General features: G+C 42.3%; 1 protein-coding gene and 1 long non-coding RNA gene across 3 annotated transcripts in view; one reads left to right on the top strand and one right to left on the bottom strand.

The window, feature by feature from the left end:
- Positions 1–20,643, bottom strand: part of axl (AXL receptor tyrosine kinase) — a 28,791-nt gene extending 8,148 nt beyond the window's left edge. Inside the window, exons 1-12 of the mRNA XM_027030655.3 lie at positions 20,031–20,643; positions 16,606–16,813; positions 16,412–16,512; positions 15,531–15,713; positions 12,428–12,508; positions 11,959–12,074; positions 9,001–9,196; positions 3,775–3,914; positions 2,385–2,529; positions 2,239–2,262; positions 1,437–1,566; positions 1,014–1,105 (exon numbers count right to left, since the gene is read on the bottom strand). Of these exons, the coding sequence (XP_026886456.2) occupies positions 1,014–1,105; positions 1,437–1,566; positions 2,239–2,262; positions 2,385–2,529; positions 3,775–3,914; positions 9,001–9,196; positions 11,959–12,074; positions 12,428–12,508; positions 15,531–15,713; positions 16,412–16,512; positions 16,606–16,813; positions 20,031–20,112 (1,498 nt within the window). The 5' untranslated portion in view covers positions 20,113–20,643. The remainder of the gene's footprint in view (positions 1–1,013; positions 1,106–1,436; positions 1,567–2,238; positions 2,263–2,384; positions 2,530–3,774; positions 3,915–9,000; positions 9,197–11,958; positions 12,075–12,427; positions 12,509–15,530; positions 15,714–16,411; positions 16,513–16,605; positions 16,814–20,030) is intronic.
- LOC113590500 (uncharacterized) lies at positions 125–2,948 on the top strand. Of its 2 annotated transcripts, XR_003412107.3 has the most exons (3): positions 125–670; positions 2,075–2,264; positions 2,391–2,948. It is a non-coding gene; the product is annotated as an uncharacterized LOC113590500 (long non-coding RNA). The 2 variants fall into 2 exon arrangements; XR_003412108.3 differs by lacking the exon at positions 125–670 and having other exon boundaries at positions 1,562–2,264.
- Positions 20,644–22,311: the final 1,668 nt, after the last annotated feature.

Genomic DNA, 22,311 nt, shown 5'->3' with positions numbered 1-22,311 from the left:
AACATTGCAAGCACCACCACCTTTTCAAAGCAACCAGTCTGCTCTTCTAATCAGCATGATGGAGTGATATCAGCTTCCTTGTCCTTGTTAACACTTTCTCTTGAACTTACGAGAAGATCACTGAAATGATGTTAGCAGGCCATTTTGAGGCAGGGCTGAAATGCAGTGGCTGGAATGCAGTAATTTTTGTGATTGAGCTAATTAATGGCAAAGAATGACTTTGCAATTAATTGCAATTCATCTGATCACTCTTCACAATATAGAGTTGGTGCAAATTGCTACCATAAAAACTGAAGCAGCAAACTTTATGAAAACCAAAATTTGCACTAGTCTCAATTTTTGAGTAATGTGGCTAACACTGCCATAGAAATGCATGCCCTTCCCAGCAATTTACTGATGTGTTGTTATTTCGGAACTTCATTGCCAACCCCACAGATACAGCGTGATTTTGTTTATTGCTCTTCCTCCCTCCCTCTGTCTGTTTGTCTGTTTGTCTGCCTCTCTCTCGCTTGCTCTGTCTGTCTGCCTGTCACTTTGTCACTCAGGCAAGTTGAGTCACATCATGCTTATGGCACAGGACTGCTGCCTGAACCCATGCACCCTCTGACATGAAATACCATGATGACTCATGAGTATTTGCAGATTGTGTTTCTGCAGTTCTCAGCAGGATGTAAGTTCACAGTGTATATCTACATGTTCATATCTACAGTGTCACGGTGCAGCTGTCAGGAAGCACATACACCTTCTCCAATATCCAGGATTCTAAATGAAAGTTACATTTTACTATTTCTACTACATTTCACTGCTAAAATCTACAAGGACTGGGCATTAAGCCCCAAAACCACTGAGATCATTACTATTATTAAGTGATTTATTATTATTATTATTAGTAGTAGTAGTAGTAGTAGTAGTAGTAGTAAAGTAATAAAGGTTGTGGTTAAAGCATTCAGGCGAGGGGAACATGGAGGACGTGGTTAAGTGTTCAGGTGAGGAGACAGTGGAGGTTGACTCACGTGTGGCTTCAGTGGTGCGGCGACTGTAGGTCCGACGGGCCCGATACCTCACGACCAACTCACCACTTTCCATCATGGGCTCAAATGCCTCACTGCACATACAGACACATGCGCAGACAGAAACACATACAGACAGACATGCATTCAATCTCAGCCTCATAGACATTTACCATGAACTTTTAAGAGAATTGCAAAAAAAAAAAAAGAAAAATTAACTTCTAAAATATACCACTGCTGCTAACAGCATAAGATTTAAAAGTTGGAATTATTATTATTATTATTATTATTATTATTATTACAGTGAAGATTTGTTTGGAAAAACAGTTAAAGGAACTGCATACACAACTTTTAAATGTTTCTATAATGTGTGAAGGGGGTTTAAAGTCTGGTTGCAGTACTGAGACATGCCTCCTCACAACCCACCCGAAACGCGTCTCCTTCCGCCGCAGCTTGGCCATGTACACAGCCATGAGTGCTGCCATAGCGATGGTGACTGCTATAGCCATGACCACATACCACCAGTGCCAGGAGAACACTGGAGCAGAGGAGTACCCTGAGAGAGTGGAGGAGAGGCTCTGTCAGAGAGGGTTAGCGTTGGGGTTAGGCAAGAATGAATTGTTGCTGAATGAAAACAAAACAAGAAAGGGATTCATGTGACAGCAAAATGCTGATGGTCTGAAACAGAGGGAAAACGAATGCAGGTCAGTGTCAACTGCTGGTTACAGAGATAACCAGGGCAATGAACCAAGGCTCCTGTGTATGTTTTAACACCCGACCAGTGGTGGGTAATTCGCTCATAATTAAACTCGGGTCATCGTTTACTACAGGGTTTGTGCTTTCTGATTAATGTGTTTAATTCCATCTAGTCCTGCTTTACCGATGGCCCTCTCTCTTTTTTTCTCCCTCTCTTTGTCCCCGCCCTCCCTCCCTCTCTGTCTGTCTGTTTCCCTTCTGCCCTCCCATGTATTTCAATTGTCTGTTTCATTTGCAGGGATACTTGGTTAACAGAGAAGTTAGCTTTTTTCCTTTCTTCTCTTTTCTCTTCCTCTTTCTGGAGACAGGGAAGCATCACATAAAAGAGAAACCAGCAAACCAGAAAGCAGAAGGATATAAGAAAAGAGAAGGAAAATGCCACGGACCCAGAAAGCACATAAAATCGTGTTTTTGTGTGTGCGTGCGTGTGTGCGTGTGTGTACGTACACATGTGCAGGCATCTTTCACTCACCTACAGATTGTAGCACTCCAATTTCTGTAAGCAAGAAAGGATTATTATTGTTGTAGTAGTTGTTGTTTAATTATCATAAATAAATACAATTTGATATTTGATTACTTATTTAACTGGTGTTCCTAAATCCATTTATATTCTTGTACCTGCAGGGATAAGAGAGATTTCCTGAACAGGAGTCCAGGGTCCATGTCCTGCCCCTGTGTAGGCACACACCCTGAAAGAGATGTTGGACAGTGGGGCAGACAGGTTGATGGACAGCTGGGTGTCCAATCCCACATCCAGAATGGCCTGCAAAAGCAGAAAGCAAGGTCTTTCTGGGGCTTTTCTATGGCTAAGGCTGCACATCAGCGTGGTAACACGGGCAGCTCTGCATTTCTCCGTGGTAACTGGCAGCTCTCTGTGCTATTTGTAGTTGAATCTGGCATAACCAATATATTGTTCTGTTATATTCTCATAGTTCTCTATAACTATGATTGAAACTGAGCATATAATCCGTTAGACTATATGATTACTGTTCATTTAACCCATTTAATCCCACCAGTAACAAAACAGTTTTCATCACTATTGATTTTATGAATCACTGAAAGAGCTGTTAATGTGTTTTTACTTAAAAACCAAAGTATAAATTAATTGTTTGCCTTGATTTCATATGAGCATTTTTATGCAGATGACGTAGATGCTTACATGATTAAAGCTATTTATTTCCAGCATGCGTCTGAGAATGAATATTTTTACATTAGAGTTCAACAAAAGCAAATAAGTAAAATATGTTAATACAGATACAACTACCATATTTGGTACAGACCTCTGTCTACTTTTCATATTTTAATAACATTTATATAAATTTATATACATTTATGCCACGATCAGAGATGTGAAAATGTTAAGTCACAACTGTGACCAGTGGGATATGTAGTGCCTCATTTCCGGTACATAATTTGTATTGATTACATTGCTGTTTATGCATTCAAATTTGACATAAATAAACAAAGTGGCAAAAATGTCTGGCTGCTTAGTGGCTATTACATAATAGAAATTGACATGACAAGAAGAAATGTCTCCTTATTTCTTGTTTGATATATGTTGGTGTGTGATTTAAACTTGTATTTGGGTCTAATTGATCAACTGGGGCAACGTTGATTCTGTATTTTCCCACTGGCCACAACTCCAAAGTAAAATTTAAGATTTTCACTAACCTTTATCAAAACATTAAAAAAGGCATATTTTTGTGTCCTGTGGGTATTCAAGGAGCACAACTCATAACTCCTTGTTGGAAGTTATGATGGAAAACATTTGAGATTAAAGAGTTCAGATATTCACTGTTTCAAATATAGCTATGTACTGGAAAATTTCTCCATTTCATCAATCCATTAGTAAATCTAAAAAATAATCTCAGTATGCTTTGATTTGAGACTCCTATTTGGTCACATTCACACTCCAGAAAAAAACTGGAATTCAGCTAAAGTCCATTTGTAAAGTAATTTGGTGTCCCATTAGAGAGAGTAGTGCATCAGACAGCGAGTGTGTGTTCACCTGTTCCATATTAGGTGTACTGTAGTCAATCACGTATCCCTGCAGTGCCCCATTGAGCCTCTCGGTTGGTTTAGCCCAGCTTATCAACATCTCTGTGCCATTCAACACAGCAGTGATATTCACTGGAGCACCATCTGGAACTAAACAAACACACAAAGTACGGCCATTACCAATTCACTGTGGCATACATATAGTTTTTGCTTCTGAGCAATAGAATAAATATCACTATCGTCTCACCTAACCCTAAGAAAAAACAACAACAACAACAAAATAATAGATTTAATTTGTATAGCAACTTTCATACATTAAGAATGTAGCTCAAAGTTCATACAATATCTTCTGATTCCACTGTACTTGGGGAAATACTCTTATTAGAGGATGCATTACCTAAAGTAACAGTCTATCTTTTCATTTTTCATCTTCTGTTTTGATTAGTTTTTTTGCTTGCTACAGAAATTAAGAGAAATTATGGTGATTACCTAGCAGAGTATAATGGGTTTCTAAGAGGCATGTCTTACATGGGGAAGGCGTGTTTTAAATTAGAATTAGGAGCACAGGCTGAGGAGTTTATCTTAAGAGTCTTGAGGGTTAGGGTGTGGAAGTGTGTTCCAGCTGTGACTGTGTGTGTGTGTGTGTGTGTGTGTGTGTGTGTGAGAGAGAGAGAGAGAGAGAGAGAGAGAGAGAGAGATAGATGTGAGGATGCGGTATCAAGGAATCCCAAAAATGCAGCTTTGCTGGGGTAAAGAGGTCAGTGGTAAACGGAAAAAGACTATCCAAGGGCACAAGGCTAATCGAAAGGAACAGCTTCATAGAGAAGACACACACACTCAACACATACTCTCTCTCGCACACACACACACACACACACACACACATACTCACATATACTCACACACACTCACCACTCTCACTCTCTCCCTCTCTCTTCCTCACACACACACACACTCCACACACATGCACACCACACAGTCTCTCCGTCACACACACACACACACACTTGCTCTCACTCTCTCTCGCTCTTTCTCACACACACATGCACATACACACATTATCACACTCACAAATGCACATGCACACACAAATATTTACACACACTCACGGATGCATTCTCACCTGCACATGCTCACACAAACACTGATGCACATACATGCTCATGTTGTCACAGATAAACAGCAGGCAAAAAGGCCAAGTTCAGGCAAGAAACATTTATCAAAATAACATGCTGTGTGTGAGAGAGAGAGAGAGAGAGAGAGAGAGAGAGACTGAATGTGTTAATAAAGATATTCTTAGTTACTTCACACCTCAAGCACACAGTGTCTTCTCTTTGTTTCTCATACATACATACCCCACACACCCACACACCCCTCCCCTCCTTCACCCCCACAGTCCTTGTCATTGCACTCGGGCCTTGAGAAACACGGTGCTGATTTGTGACGATGCTATCACAGAGTACTTACAGTCTGATGATTTCCACATGTGGCTCTGGCTCTATGCTGTAAAACTGTGCTTGGACCATTCTGCCAAACCCCTCAACCTCTCACTGTTCCAGGACTAACACGCCCTGCCTTTCTCTCCGTGTGTGTGTGTGTGCATGCGTGTGTGCGAGATTGTGCTGTGTTCTCTGTGAGAAGTCACCTATTCTCCCCAAATCCCATTTGTTTAAGCCAAATAAAGAAGAGGGACTGAGTAACACAAGCCATGAGGAAGCAGAGAAGGAAAGAAGGAACATACTCCTGGAGCACAATGAGCCAAAGAAGAGAGAAACGCCAGCATATGAGAGAGAAATGGAGAAGGAGAATTTTTTTCCCAGTAGTTTTATCACTTTTAATGTTAATAATCCATCACTTTGGCTACAGTTGTTAATTGCAATTAATGCCCACAAAGTAATTAGAATTTGAGAGGTAGACAGTCACAATGGAAACAGAAAGGAGTTGAGTTTTACTCAGCATGAATGTGTGTGAGGGTCTGTGTATATAACACAAAATAAGACAAAGTAATAATGGAACATGAGACATTTCCATGTCTGGACCAAAATGGTCTACAATGAAGTAAACACTGAGTACCATTAGATTACAAACAGTCTAAATAATTTATAATAGTGTTTTTTTCTGATCTTGGGGCAGTTTTGTAAATGTTGTTCTGCTAAATCTACAGTCTGTGTTTTCCCCCAGTAATATTTTCAGTTTTTCTGTATGTCAGTGGGAGAAGGTTAAGGATTGTGTCAGTAATTCTGTGTAGAAAGATTCTCTGATGATTTTGTATTTTGGACATTAAAGAATGAAGCGACTCTTAGTTTCAGTCTCTCCTGATCGGCAGGGGGTCCCGATCCTCTCTGGACAACCCGCTTTGTCTGTGCCTTCCAGTTTCCTTGGCCAGCTCATGGTCACTCATTCTTGGATTATGATATGGTTAATAACTGTATTCAGACAGGGTTGGCCTTTGTTTATTTTAATTTTGATGAGGTCATTTGCTATTTTTATATTTGCAATTAAGTAATTAATAACGTTTTGTTCTGATATGTAGTTTAGTTTCTCCAGTACTCGGCATAACTTGCTTTGTCTTCAATTTCTTTCAGTGTTGAGGGGGGATTTCAGTGTTGGTTTGGTCTATTTTCTCCTCTCCCCCTCTCTCCCCCTCATTCTCTCCTTCCTTCACTCTCTCTCTCTCTCTCTCTCTCTCTCTCTCTCTCTCTCTTCCTCTTCCCAAGGGCAAAGCTGGCTCTGGGAAAATATACTGTTTTTGTACCCCTCCTCCATATTTTCCTGCTCCCTCCATCCTTCTCTCCCTTCCTCCTTCCCACAGTTCATCCATGAATTTTATCCTTTTTCCTTATTTTTTCTTTTCTTGACAAGGAGAAATCTTGGGGCAACCAGGGTCAAGAGAAGGGACCCCAGGGTTGCCAGAGGTGGGCGTCACATGAAAGAAGAAAAGAATGCAGGAAATGCATTCCTGATCAGAATAGGATATGTAGGAACATTGGGGTTGGGGGGGGGGAGTTAGAGGAAGGGACTGTATGAGATTAGAGCTATAATCTGATTAGGCTGCAGCAAGAATCACCCTCTATGTATGGGCTGCCATGATGTGACACCTTCAGTCCGACAGACTCACAAACACACAGACTCTCACACACACGTGTGCACATACACTCATATACAGACACAAAGGATTTTATGTGCTTTCTGGGTCACATTCACACACTCATAGGAAATAATAAATGTCCTAATTGGCTGTGTCATTTTGTCACAAACATACTTATTGTGCAGCTGCCAAAAACTCATAGATCAGCATGACAAAAGTCACACATTCACTCTTGGAAAACATGAAGCCCACTCTCTGTTCCTCTGTAGCCCTGTGTGTGAGTTGTTCCCTCTGAATCTCTGTGGCCCTCTACGTTCTGTTCCTCTCATCAACTTCTCCTCTAGGACTGAAAAGTCCCAGTTCACTGCCTGAGAACCTGAGAGTCAAGCTGCTGTGTTCCAAAAGCCCCCATTCTAGACTTTGTGAAAATGACCCTGACCCCTAACCTCTAACCCCTGTCCCTAACACAGTGCTAAAGCATGTCCAGACTTTGTGAAAATAACCCTAACCCATAACCTCTAACCCAAAACCCCAAACCCCAACACCAACCCTTGCTCTAACCCTAACCTCTAAACATGGAGGACACTCACTCCTCCCCTACTCCTCATTCACTCCTCCTTCACTCCTCCTTCACTCCTCCCCTACTCCTCCTTCACTATTCCTTCACTATTCCCCCACTCCTACCCCACTCCTCCCACACTTCTCCTATACTCCTCCCAATTTCTTCTACGCTCCTCCCCTACTCCTCCACTCCTCCCCATTCCTCTTTCACTTCTACACTCCTCCCCACTACTCCTCCACTCCTCCTTTATTCTTCCCTCAGCTGCATGAAATGGAGTTCAGAGTTTACAATGTATGAAACTCCTCCATTAAATTCCTCCCCTATGAAACTCCTCCATGCTCAGTGTTGGCCATATTTTCCTTTTCTTGTGCTGATGAGGCTTTTCTCTTCCTGCGCCCCACACTGTGCTTATAGGAAATGTTTCAAGTTCAAGTTCAAGTTTGGTTTATTTGTCTCATACATAAAGTTTCATAAAGAACTCTACATTCAGCTCCCACTCTTTCCCAAAAACACATAGATGCTATGGAAAACCCCCACAGAGGGTCAAACCAAAATAAAAAATTGCCACACACACACACACACAACCCTTTACGCTTTCACTCTTTCCTGCTTGGCTCCACCCTATTCACTGGTGGCTTACATTTGAAACTGAGTTTGTTTTAGAGGAGCCGCACAGCTCCTGTCCCTTCTCCTTAGAAACATTTTACACTGGGCACAGAACTGCAGTGTGTGTGAGAATTGCAGTGTGTGAGAGAACTGCAGTGTGTGAGAGAATTGCAGTGTGTGAGAACTGCATGCTACTGGGCTCTCCCAGCATCCTGTGAACACCGTTTCTTCAGCCTTCTACTATGACCCTACAGAGAGTATACTGTCACCACATTGATGATTCAAGGAAACTTCTCCAGATACAACAACATGAACTTCTCATTTTTTAAGTAATCACAATGTCAGCAGTGACAATGTATCAGTTACACAGTACTAATTCTCAGTGACATGAAGACCCAATCCCATGTCCAGTGTTGCAACAAAACAGCAATGAATTATTAGAGTCCAATAATAAAAAAAAAAAAGTGTGCTGGTGTCTTTAGTGATGTAGGTGTTAGTAATGTAGTTGTTATAAAACCCTCATCTCTATTTTTATCAGTCATGTCAAACCATTTACTAAATCAGCATTCTATCATCTCTAAATTACAATAAAATTGGAGCCACCTTGTCAAAGAAGGATGAAAGCAAAAAAATACAATGTAATGGACCTTTTTTTTTAAATTTTCATCTCCTATCTGTTACTACAGTTTATTCACTTTATATTTTCACATTTAATTTTTTTTAATTTAAATTCATTCAACCTTATTTTAATAACTATTAATTATATATTTAATGTAATTTATTTTCTCTTTTTAAATCATTTGTCCATTATACTTTTATTTGTAAAGTACCTAAAATTGCCTTAATTGTCTGTGGAAAAGTGTTTTATAAGTAAACTTGCCATGCTCTGACTGGTTATAACTACTATATTTTTGGTTGTACTAAACTATCATATTGTTTGTTGTATTTATTGTACACAATATCACTGAGGACATGTTTACCTCCTTCATTGGTGCTGACTGACATCCATAGCGTCCAATCAGAGACGCCCTGACTGCTCCAGCAGGCCACTCTCATGTCGTATTGGCTGAAAGGCTTCAGGTCTGAGATCAGGTGTCTTGCAGGTGGAACGTTAACATTCTGGTTGTAGATCACGTGATCAGGATTAAAAATTGAGTAGTCTCCTGATGTCCTGACCTGGAAGCCATAAATAAAAGCATTAACATGGTTCTGCAGTAGTAATCTCCCAGATTAACATGGTCCTGCAGTAGCAATCTCCCAGATTAGATTTTGGGAATGTAATTATTGTATAGTAATTTGAAAATGCAATAAAATCAAACTCTTGTTTTATATAATTACCTAAACCATCATACTCACGGTTAAGGGCACATTCAAGCGTAATTGTGCTAGTGGATACAGAAATAACAGAATGTTGTCCATGTTCCTGTCCATTCACTCAGAGATCAGCAGAAATACAAAATAGCTAATCACTTTCACTTCTCTCTGTCCATCTTCTGCAGGGTCTCACTGTAATTGTGTGTGTGTGTGGGGGGGGGGGGGGGTGGGTTGGTGTTGATGTGAGCATGGGGGCTGTACATTTTTGTTTTGATATTAATCTATTAATTAAACCTTAATCTTAACCTTAGGAAGTAAGATGTTTCTGTCTTTCTGTTTTAGAGGTGAAACATAGCTCAGTTTTTCAAATTTTCTTGCACAGTCAGGACATTGTTGGATATACACACTCACACACATACATACTCACATGCATACATACACTTGCACATACACACACACACACACAGAGGCGTTGGCCCACTGTTGTTTGCTCCTCTTGGCCACCCACCTTGTGCTCTTGCTGACAGAGGACATTAGCATTTGTCAGCAGCGTGAGATTGTCTGTGTCCTTGACAGGAGACGAGCAACATGCTCCCATTAGCAGTGCAGGACTGCAAGACTGCCTCAAAGAGGAGCGCACTGTCTTTGCAAAGCCTGCACAATAAACAGCATCAAAACACCATGTGCCAGCACTACAGGACTAAGGCAGTATAGCTCCCCTCAGTCAGCTCCAAAACCACATCAAACAGCCCTGCTGTTTCAAACTGTTCTAAGCTGTGTAGCAGATACAATAGAGAACTACTGCAAAGAGGGAAAGATCCCCCCCCCCATAGATGCTTTCTTTGATATATTTTTTCCTTAAATTTGAAAGATGTGTGGCACGAGAACAATAGAACATTCTCATTTACAGTCAGCAGACAACATGTAGTCTACACGCACACTCACACAACATTGAGTATATTACCATAGGCCAGAGTTTAATGACACCATTAAGCTAGAACCAAGTCTAAGAAAACAGACCCAGTACAATAAACCTATGTAAAATACTCCCAAGTAAGTGGAGAATCGTTTGCTCTGCTGCACAGCCAGAATGAGTTCCTTTAGATTGAAGACCTGCTGTGAAGACAGCATCCTCACCCTGGAATACTGACAAAGACCTGGACAGATCAGAGCCTCCATCAGAGGGTTAGCCCTGTCACTGTTAGGTTAGGTTAACACTGTCTCTGTTACGTTAGGTTAACACTGTCTGACACTGACCTCCCAGCATGCTGTTCTTCTTCCATACAAAAGAAATTCTATTTAACTTGATTGTTTAATTACAGTTTGCTATGCTATTAAGTATTTAATGTCTTTGAGTGTTTTTATTGCCCACCTACCGTGCACAATGTATATGACAACAAAGTGAATATTCACTAGGGTTAGGCACAATGGATACCTTCACTAGGCTTAGGGTTAGGCTTAGTGGATACCTTCACTCCACTTTCCCAATGGCACAGAGAAGGACTGTCTATACAGTAACTCGCTGGTCACTGATCTGATCAGTATCCGTTTGTTGGCTTCCAAGCGAAACCAAGAGTATTACGACAACGAGAACGAGGGACATCTCCGGTCTTAAGGGCAGAGGGCCAAGGACCTTGGCGTGGTGGGCAAGTGTATGGCTCGGGCCCCCTTGCTTGTGGCAGCAGTCTCTGGTGAGTCACACAGCTCAGTGATTCAGTCAGGTTGATCCAGTGCCGTGTTTAAGTGACATGCGCTGGTGGAGTGAGTCAGACCAGCAGTACATTCTTCTCCCCTGCCTCACGCTGCAGACAGGAAGGCATTTCCTAAACACCTCCGTGTGTCGGCCACCATGTGTTCATGTATCCCACTACTTTGTGCAATCGCCTCACACCCTAATCCAGATTTTTTCTCATTTTCTTTCTTTTTATATTTTTCCTGTCTTGGGATTTTTATCTCCTGAGTAATTGCATTTTTTCTGCTCTCTGCTTTTTTTCTTTCTTTTTTATATTCCTCTCTCTGCCTTGTTCTTTCCTATTTTCTCTCATGTGATTGTTCTTGAACCTTTCTCCAAAGTACTGCAGCATTTTCAAGATCTTTGGACTTCTGGTTGTTGATGTTTGTCTGGACCCCCCACCCCCTCCCCAGTAGAGACCTAACCTGCCCTTACATCTCCCCATTCCCCCTGTGTTGGGGGAGCAGAGAGGCCCACAGGCTCAGGCAGTGGGGTACAAGAGGGGTGTTGTTATTAGAACCATACGCACTGGGGAGGTGCTTAGCTACATTAGATTGCACGTATACACACCCACAAGCACACAGACACACTCACATACACACACACACACACACACACACACACACACACATTCTAAGAGGGCCTCTGGAAGGGAGAGAGACCTCTGTAACTGTGAAATCTGATCGAGTAGAACATGACAGGGCAGGGTGTGTCTGTGTGTGTGGATTCTGCTCTTACTCACATCTTTGTTATAACCTAAACTTGCCCCACAAGAACTTCCAGCATCAATTGACTCAACTGTTTGTGTCATTCCCCTCACACGCATGCATGCATTTGCTTTGTCAGTGTTGTCTGCTGAACACTGTACGTTTAGAGTGAGCCAAGCTCAAACCTGCACTGTGCAGTGGGTGATGGGGAAGACTCCTGCAAAGCCTGGCTCCCAGGACAGGAGGACACTGCAGCTGGAGATCTCCACTGCGGTAACATTCTCAGGCTGGCCAGGGAGGACTGGCAAGAGGACGTGAGAGAGGGAAGGAGAGATAGAAACAGAGTCAGAGAGAGATACAGAGAAGAGGAAAAGAGAAAGAAGAACTGGAATATTACTCTTCATCAGTTGTATTTCATGTTCTCTATATAGCCAGATCATCTACAGTAAGTACTGGTCAGCAGTACAGCACTACTAATCTGTATTTCACACCAGTAAGAACTGAAAGAATTGCAGTCAGGTAGCAGAAGGGAGAATGAGGCTGTGGGAACAGAGTGACTGTTCAGCTCCACCACCTCCACCTCCTCAGCTCAGCTCAGAACTATCCCTTCCATCTTTTCTTCTTAATCTCCTCCACCTGCAAACAAACACTCACCTGTCACAATACCCGACGCCGACGATGCTGCACCTTTGTCATTATGGGCCTCACAGGAGAAGGAACTGGTTCTGTTAAGTCCTGATGAAGAACACAAGGGGAGAGTGCACAGATTGAGCAGTGACAGGTCTGAGACCAGCATCAGTCAGCAGTGGCACAGGTCTGAGACCAGCGTCAGTTAACAGTGGCACAGGTCTGAGACCAGCATCAGTCCTGCTGTGGGTTCACCTGCAGTGTGTGTGTGTGTGTGTGTGTGTGTGTGTGTGTGTGTGTGTTTTGTTTGAAGTCATTGTGTTTGATAAAGGGGGAAGTGGAGTTCTCTAAAGTGTGAGGTATGCTAGACTTACACACACACAGAGTGGAGGTCTCTAAAGTGTGAGGTATGTTAGACTTACACATACACAGAGTGGAGTTCTCTCTAAAGTGTGGGGTATGTTAGACTAAATCAAGCTGAATATCAGAGCACTGCTTCTACCTTTTTAGGATCTAGTACTGAGGATTGTACACACACATGCACGCACACACACACGCGCGCACACACACACACACACACACACACACACACACACACACACACACACACACACACACACACACACACTCTCTGCATTCTTCACACATTCTACGGAGTTCATTCTTAGGGGTATTATTAAGAAACACTGGCCTCCATTGTGTGGGGGGCCAAACAAGAGGTCACAGAACTGGTCCAAAGACCTGATGGACATGGGGCAGTCAGTGACTGTGTGTGTGTGTGTGTGTGTGTGTGTGTGTGTGTGTGTGTGTGTGTGTGTGTGTGTGTGTGTGTGTGTGTGTGTGTGTGTGTGTGTATGTTTGGAATATTCTTTATGCACTCTCAGACCATAATCCCATTTATCTTCCCTAAAGTCCTTCACATTCCTCCCCAGCACTGAAGCACTGACTTTATGCTTTATTTCATCAGCAGGAAAACTGAATTTTATTTTCAGTAAGACAATAGTAAGAAGTAAGACAGTGAGGGAACCTTCATTGTAAATGTTAAACCATTTAAACCATACGCTTGGATCTTTACATTCTGCAGATTGTGTACATATATACACAACCATATACATTGTACATTGTGTATATAATCATAATATACATATATTATACATACATTGTTAATATATTTTGCACATACATAGAATATATATATTTATCTTGCATATATATATTTCACATATAGAGAATATCTATATTTCTCTATGCACCCCTGTTTTCTTCCTCAGTTTGGACAGAGCACTCTCCACCATTTCACTGCAAGTTATACTGTGTATGACTATGTATGTGACGAATAAACCAAACTTGAACTTGAACTTGAACTTGCTGCTTTAAACAGACCCCACCTGCTCTTCAGCTCTCCAACTGTTTGGAGCCGTTACTGAAGCCCTTAATGTGCTTCATGGAAGAAGAAAGTGACCAGTGTGAGTCAACATTGTGGCTGTATGTCTGTATGAATGTGTGTGTGAGAGAGAGAGAGTCTGCCCACTGATTGTCAGCCAGCCATGATGATTCAAAGCCCACTAACCCACTAAAGCTTTTCTCTCCCCACCACACTCTCCCTTTCTCCCTTTTCCCCCTCTCTTGCCTTCTCTCTCTTTCTTGCCTTCTCTCTCTCTCTTTCCCTCTTTCTCTCTCTCTCCGTTGTTCTTTGGCCTTTATGACTCACTTCTCCAGACTGCAGGTCTGTGCAGCTGAAACAGAGGCCAAATCTGTCATTCAGGCATGGCAAGTGTTCAAGAAGCACAACAACCTCCTGCCTTCATTCCTGTTTCTTTCTTCCTCCCTCCATCCCTCCATCCATCCAGCAGGTCCTGCTCTTTTTCAGCTGCTGTTCTCTCAGCCATCCAAGGCTAGTTTTGTACTGGACAAGTCTAACCTGGCCATCCGCCATCCGCCAGACAGAAAAAAAGAAGGTTCTGTGTGTGTGTGTGTGTGTGTGTGTGTGTGTGTGTGTGTGTGTGTGTGTGTGTGTGTGTACAGAGCGCTTGCTGAATGAAAGCGGCACGCCGCGCCCTTTGATCTTGGTGTACACCACTCTTCAGGTCATCATTGGCCATCATTATTCAGGTCTTTGCCACTGTTGCTTTTGACAGACGCCAAAATGCCCCATTTATAAAAACTTAAAAGGCCTCATCTCTGGAAAACCGGCCTGTCAGATCAGACTACAAGGCAAAATCACAATTCTTTCACTGTTTTCTTTACTACATTAAGTACAGTTCTGATTTCCAGTGTCTAACTTGTCTTTGTTGGACTGTTCTGATGGATAATATTCCCACACAGGTCTTCACCTCTGTGTGTCACGTGTTTTTGCTGACAGAACCACGCTTGGCAGTAACACACACACACACATGGCATTTAGCTGACGCTTTTATCCAAACCGACTTACAATTATGAGTGGGTACAACTTGAGCAATTGAGGCTTAAGGACCTTGCTCAGGGTCCCAGACACACACACACACACACAGCCAAAGGACTTTGACTGATTAGTTGCATAAATGTCAGGTCATAAATGTCAGGTCACTTAATTACAGTTTAATCCCATTAGGATGTGTAACCAAAACCCTGATGCAGGGTTCTGTTCAATAACCTCTAACCCTTCCGTTTAACTGCTAGTGTTACAACCTCCTTAAAGATCCCGTTGGATGGTGAGCTAAGATCAGGGAGCCCCTGCTGTGACCTTGCTCCTTTACTTCCCTTTCACACAGATCAACACTGGCCCCTTCTTATTTGCACTTCCTAAAATTTTTCATTCAAGTAAGTTTCTTATAGTCCTGAAAGTTATGTAATTTCAGAAGTTACAGACATGCAGGCTCAGCCGTTCCAGACAGGAGCGTATCAGTTCAGCACAACAGAAAGCAGCACTACATGATTGCAAGCTGAACTTCCTTTGACAGAAAATAGTCCTGCACTGTTCATCAGCAGCACCATCAGTGGTACTGCTCTGACAGGGACGCTGTATTCACAGAAAGCTGGGCTCTTAAGAAATGTACAACACCCTCAATCTAAACAATCTTCAGAGACATTAATGTAAGTGATGACAGCCTGATGGTGAGTTGTTTAGTGGTCACCATTAGGCCATGTTTACCTGTGATGTTGAGCGTGGAGGGTGAGAGGGCCACTGGGTCTTGCAGCGTGTTCAGAGGGGCTCCGTCCTGAAGCCAGATGACCCTGACGGGGTCAGGGGGACCGTGGGCCACACACTGAAGGCTTAGGGCAACATTAGCCACCACAGACATATCATGAGGTTCAACTGAGAAATGAGGGAGACCTGGATAAGAACAAAGGAGTGAAGAGAGATATGAGAATTAAAGAGATGGAGAATGAGGAAAAGAGAGGGAATGAAAATGACCAAAACTGTTAATCAATACAGCTTACAACAAATAAACAAAATACAATTTTTCAAAGAACAAATGAACAAAATATAATTACTCAAAGAAACAGAGATCACAAAATTAGAGGAAAAGAGAACCCCACCCAAATAAAATATGGTGAAAAAAAAAAATCAAAAATAACGAGAGAGAGAGAAGGGGAGAAAAAATGAGTAATAGATTGAGGGTAAGAGACGGGAAAAGAGACAAGAAAGGAAATGGGAAAAAGAAAGTGAAGGGAAAGGGAGAGAAAAAGAGAGAGAGAGTGCAAGAGAACATGTGAGGTCAAGCAGTCAGACACTGGATCTGTGCATTTCCACAAGGAAAAATCATATAAAAATGTATAGCATGTACTCCGATGAGCTTGTTTTAACAAACGTACAAAGTATACACAAGGAATTCATGTCTTATTTTGTAGTAGGTGAAGATGGATAACTAAAGTCTTTTGTCTTGTGTTGGCCGTGGGTTATTTGTTCAGTTCACTGGTACAAAGCACCTGACTGGACTATTACAGAACACAACACGGTTAGGACAGAGTCTGCATTCCGTTCCCAAATTTAGACTGCACCTTTGATAAGCACGATAGAAAAAGCATTACCCTCTAATTGGATATGTCCCGCGGAGGACATCGTCTCATCCGCCCCTGTAAACACGCCACAGCGATAGGCACCCATGTTTGACAACTGAACATCTTCAATCCTTGAACAGAAAGAGAAGGATGAGTCCGATCTAAGTGATAAGGACAGACAAGCACCCACATAGACGTGCGGAGACATAGACAGGCAGGTTTACCGGAGTGTGCTGATGACCAGCCAGGCGTCTTCACTGTAGGAGACCTGGATCTGGTTGGTGTCAGCGAACTCCAGTGGCTCCCCCTCCTTGAGCCACAGAACGTCCGGGGGATTCTGCTCATCCCCACCTCCCTGCAGGATGCACTGCATGCGCACCGGCTTCCCCAGCGAGGACGTCACATTCTCCGGGCTCTCTGTGAAATGAAGTCCTGAGGGACCATGGAGAAACTGTGAATTCCAGGGTAAAATTCTCAAGGTGACACGTATTGGTCATTCAACCCTAAACTTTTGCAGTCATACATTTAATACAGTTTAATAAGTGATACGTTTAATGCAGTCATTTGTTTAATACTGTCATAAATGTAAAAGTCATTCATACTCCCATAATACTTTTAATTCACTCTTTTAACCTAAAGCTGTGACATCCTGAAGCTGGAGTGAGGCACAAGATCTCAGAAGCAAACAGAAGTGAAAAGTCTGTCTTAATTAACAAAGGCAGCAGTCTTGGCAAATTGTGGAGGGAGGCTAGGGGCCATTGCTGTGTAGCACTGAACTGAGGCACCTGTGGGGATTTAACAGGGAGGAAACTGAATGAGGGACACATATGTGATTATTCAGTAAGTGGGTCACTGGACCTGAAGAAGTGAAGGTGTGCTGTGATTTGTGGGTGTGACCTGTGAGGGCTGTGATTGGTTGGTGTGGTTTGTGAGGGCTGACTGTGTACTGGCCAGGGCGTGGCAGTTATTAATATGAATAAAACACTTTTAACAGCACTTTAATGTTACATTAATAAATGTTAGCAAAATTCTATTATTAAAAAGATTCATTATTATTGTCATTATTTTTGTAAAAAAAAAGAAAATTCAAAACACTTTCATTAAAAGATTTAATGTATTTGCACTATTTGTAAGTGAATTTAAATTACAGTACTGTAATAGATTTTTTATTTTAATTTCCACTGAGAAACACACAGTGTGTTGGATACCCCCTTACACATCTTATATCTAAGCCTTAAAACAATATTTTTAACCCTGCTGTTACTTTACACAACCTTTGGTGTTCTGTAGTAGTGGTGGTGTTGAGGGAGACAGAAAGAGAGCACAGCTTTAACTTTCCGTCTGTTCACATGGCGTATTACTAAATGCAGTGCTTGGCTGGTGGAATGTTTGTACTGACACAGCACCAGCTCCTCTTACCTATGACATATTCTTAACCATTATTACCAAAATGATGAAACTGACCTCAAATCAGCATACTAGTGCCATCAGCTCTGGATTTAAGGGATGAGCTCAGAAAGATTAAGCTTCCTTCCTGGTAACAGATCTGCACACAGCCAGCACAGACCTCAACCAACACAGCCAGCACAGACCACCACTAACACAGCCACCAACACAGCCGGCACAGACCTCCACCAACACAGATCTCCACTAACACAGCCAGCACAGACCACCACTAACACATCCACAAACACAGCTGACAGAAATTTCCACTAACACAACCAGCAGAACTCTCCTTCCCATGGACTCCTCCCTGTCTCATATTTGGAACTGAAATGATTTACATTGCTCTTCTGGTATTGGCCTGGTCGGAAACCCTGCTGCTACATCTGAAACAGTGCAGAAGGTTTACGGTTAACCGTGACGCAGAAGGTTCATCCCTTCATTTAAGGTGGTCTAGGGTTAGGGTTAACTTTAAACAGACTTCAGTTTAAACAAATCTTGAGCTGAAGGTAAAGATATTTAGCATTTCTATCTTAAACTATCTTAAGCACAAAGTTCTGGCTATCTCATTGAAAATTCTTCATGTTCCAGAACATGAAGTCCAAGTCTTCTGCACATTCATGATTCAAATATTGGATTTTTTCAGGCCTGTTAGACATGAGCTTTGAGATCACAGCTATGAACTTCCCTGTGTCCTGTTTTCAGGACATTAACTGTCACATGCACGTAAATATCTGTTATTGATGACAGCCAAACTCTATCAAAAGCTTTTCAGAGGTTCTACTAAGGCAGACCACTTGGAAAAAGTTGTACCAATGGAATTCAAGAAAAGAGTTTCTGCTTGTGCAAAGAGACATTATTAATAAGTTCATTATTAATAATTTCATTCAGAGATCAATTTTGATGACACTCAAGCATGTCAAAACTAACCAGACAAAAGCACTGGAATGTAGTGATTGTGCTGAGGAGTGCATGCTTCAGGGATATTGTGAGAATGAAAAATAACACAAAAGTGCACGCACGCGCACACACACACACACACACACACACACACACACACACACACACACACACACACTGTTTAGATAAGACCCTCAGCCTCCTCTACACCTCTCTTTTACGTCCCTCTGATCAGAAAGGAACTTGAATGGCTCTGAGCACAAATACGGAAGTTAAGGATGCTGACCTAAACAGGGTGCCCCCTGTGGGTTTGTTTGTTGAGTATTTGCAAGCTTCATAATCTGCAGCTTCCCATAACAGCCTCCTGTAACAGTCTCTCATGAGCTACACAAATTTTAACCCTACCCCTCTCCCTTCTCCCCTGTGCTGATGGGACTGGCAGGGGCCCAGACACCCTCCTGAACATCCTTCCCTCCCAAAGGAGAGGGTAGCATGTCAGAGACGGCCACCTCCCAAAAGAGAGGGTAGTGTGTCAGATGGTCACTGATGAGGCACTGATGTCTTTCTTCCATTTACCTCCCTTCTCAAACCAACACCCCTGTGTTTAAGTATCTCTGAGTCTTTATTATTATTATTATTATTATTAGTTGCATTTATATAGCGAATCTTGACAAAACTCAGACTATGTAGCAGCTCTGGTCAGAGATGACACACAGCACAGCTGACTGGCCTCTGTCTTGAGTAGTATAAAGTCATTCAGACAGATGAGCAGGGGCAGACCACACAAATTTGCCATCACAACCGCTTCTTTTAGGAAGTCGAATTCCCACTCTTCTTTAGGTACACGGTTTCTAATAACCAGGGAGACTAATGAGAAATGCTATTTCCGTGAGCACAGAACTAGGCGGCGTATCACTTCGCTGAGTTTTTGTTCTTCACTGTTATTCTAGAGACTGTGGAAACATTATAAGACTAGTGTGGATAAGTAACACATGTTGATCTTACTTGGACAACTTGACATATATTCACATCTCAGCTTCAGCAATTGTTCTCCGCAGCCGATCCATTCTCAAAAGATGGACATGTGGGTAAACGGAATATCAGAAACGGTTGTGTATAGTTTTCTCCACTGTGTAGATCTGCACTTTTCTATGTAACCAAACACGTCTGATTGAAAGAATACAACACCTCTGGGATTACATGCCTCGGATTCTTTTAAATTCCAGTTTAACTTCGGTATAAACTTCGGTCTGCTTTACAGCTGTGGAACGACAGTAAAAGAAAAGGTGTTAATTACTTAACTTACCTGACAAAATTTCCACAGCAGAAAGTTGTAACGCTGAAGGCACTAAAACTAAAAAGAGCAGGACAAAGTTGGAACGGCTCATTCTTTCTCCTTGTTTAGGTCTGAATCGGATCGAGTTCGGTTCTTGCACTATTAAAACGACGCGACGGTTTGCATCACCGCATCGCTCGTGTTTGCGAATCCGTACTGCGGCTGAGCTTCGACAGACGTGTAACGCGCGGACTGTGCTAGTTTCTTTTTTGACTTGGTTTATTCTAAAGTTCTCTTTTCGGGTTTCGAGAATAAAAACTGCTTCAAAATCAAAAACTTGAAACCTGATGCAACGAATGCGTCATTCGTCCAGTTCTCTCCCACACCGTCGTCATTGGTTTAGGCTGCATCAATATCTTTTAAATCCACCATGGAAAAATTAGGCAAATAATAAAACTTGTTATTAAATCCTCTTTAAACAATTTACCAACAAAAACCCACAATACAGCGTTTCCTGTTTCCAATCAAAGTTGTTAAAAAGTTATTTTTGATGAAGTGTGTTTTATGCCCGTGTGTCCTGTGGTCTCCGTTAAGTGTCCGACTGTCCTGCGCTCATCCCGACCCATACCCACGCGCACCCCGCTCTGTCCTTCCTCACATTCCTTAGCACTTCTCTCGCGCCCTCCTCCCTCGCGCATCCCTCTCCCGTGCACCCTCCCTCTGCGCCTCCGTCTTTTTCTCACATGAAGAGCCCGGGGCCAAACTCGAACCCCAGACATTTACCATCTCACTCTCTTTAATTACCAATTTATCACCCTAACTCAACAACGAATCGCTGCTCTGCTATTTTTGTATAAGTTAACTATTTCTAGCAAACGTTCTAACTAAATCTGGCTTCTGTCCTTCGCGAATTAGAGAAAATGTTTGCTTATTCTAATGTGTCGTTACAGCATGGCAGTACGAGCAACTGCTAAAGAGACAAAGAAGCCTTTAGTTCTGGGGTTGTCTTACGGGCTTACAAGGTGCTACTCTAGTTAAGGTTATGTAAACAAAATTACGTTCAAAAGCAGAAAATATTAACCCGAGTACTGTACAATAAAGCAAAAAAAAAAGTTTAAAAAAAAGTAGAAAATAGATATAGGGAAGCAGTAAGATAAAACATAAATTGTCTAAATCAATGTTAAATGTATACAGACTCATAAAACAATGGAAAAGTCAAAGATTGTGAGGTTTATCATTGTTTTGTCAGAGAAACGCCTGGAAACAAAAAGTGCTGATAAAAATATTTTCCATTCACAGAAGACTAATCATTACAGACTCACTCACTGGAAATGTGACTGAGCCTGTCTAAGCCTTAATGCAGTTGTGTTTATGACCATGTAGGTCATAAACACAACTGCATTAAAGCTTAGACAGGCTCAGTCACTCCATACCAGCTGAGGTCCTGGTGCACTTGTACTTGAGATTCCACTAAATTTACCCCTTTCACCCAGTAAGACATGCAGGATAACAAAAACAGAGTTTAATGAAACACAATTGCTTCATGTTTTGTTTTGGCATTCTGATGCCCTGTTTAGACCAGAGTAAGGCGTCGACAAGAGAGGGTTGATAGACGATGAAGCTCAGGAGTCTGGGTCAGGGAAAAGAGCGAAGGAAGAAGGATGGGAGGAGGAGAGGTGGGGATGATGGGAGAATGAGCTCCTCATGATTTATTGATTTTTCTTAGCAGAGGAGTCCCTCATTCCCTTGAAAATGCAGGGCGGTGACAGGGTGCCCGGCTGGGGTGTGTACCGGCCCTTTAAGAGGAGGTTGCAGAGGACAGAGCAGTGTTCCCAGGGTCTTTAATGGAGACCAAACTCGTCTGAGAAAGACCCCATTATGAGAAAGACCCCATTGTGAGTCCTCTCTTTTCAACAGGGCCTGAAGAATCAAGCTCATAGATACATGAGGACAGACAGGGGAGAGAGAGAGAGAGAGCGAGAGAGAGAGAGAGAGAGAGAGAGAGAGAGAGAGAGAGAGAGAGAGAGAGAGAGAAGAGATAGGGAAGTGCGAGAGTGAGATTGGGGGTGGGGGCAACACAGGGGGTCTTTAGAGAGGAAGAAGTTTAAAACACAAAATTAGGAGAATGGAGGTATTTTTCCTTGAAAGGCAGGGCACTACCAGTGGAGGGCGGAGGTACAAAAGACACAAGGAGAGAAAGTTGGGGGGGGGGGGGTAATCAAGTTAATTTGATATATGCCTTAACTTAGATAAATAAGCAATAGTTGTTCAAGATCACATCACAAGTTATGACACTGAGGAGAAATTCTAA

This window comes from Electrophorus electricus, chromosome 11 (genome assembly GCF_041902795.1).
Source record: "Electrophorus electricus isolate QZ-2024a chromosome 11, ASM4190279v1, whole genome shotgun sequence".
Lineage (NCBI taxonomy): Eukaryota > Metazoa > Chordata > Actinopteri > Gymnotiformes > Gymnotidae > Electrophorus > Electrophorus electricus.
Note: the sequence above shows the minus strand (reverse complement) of the source record. Positions and strands in the feature narration are given on the sequence as shown.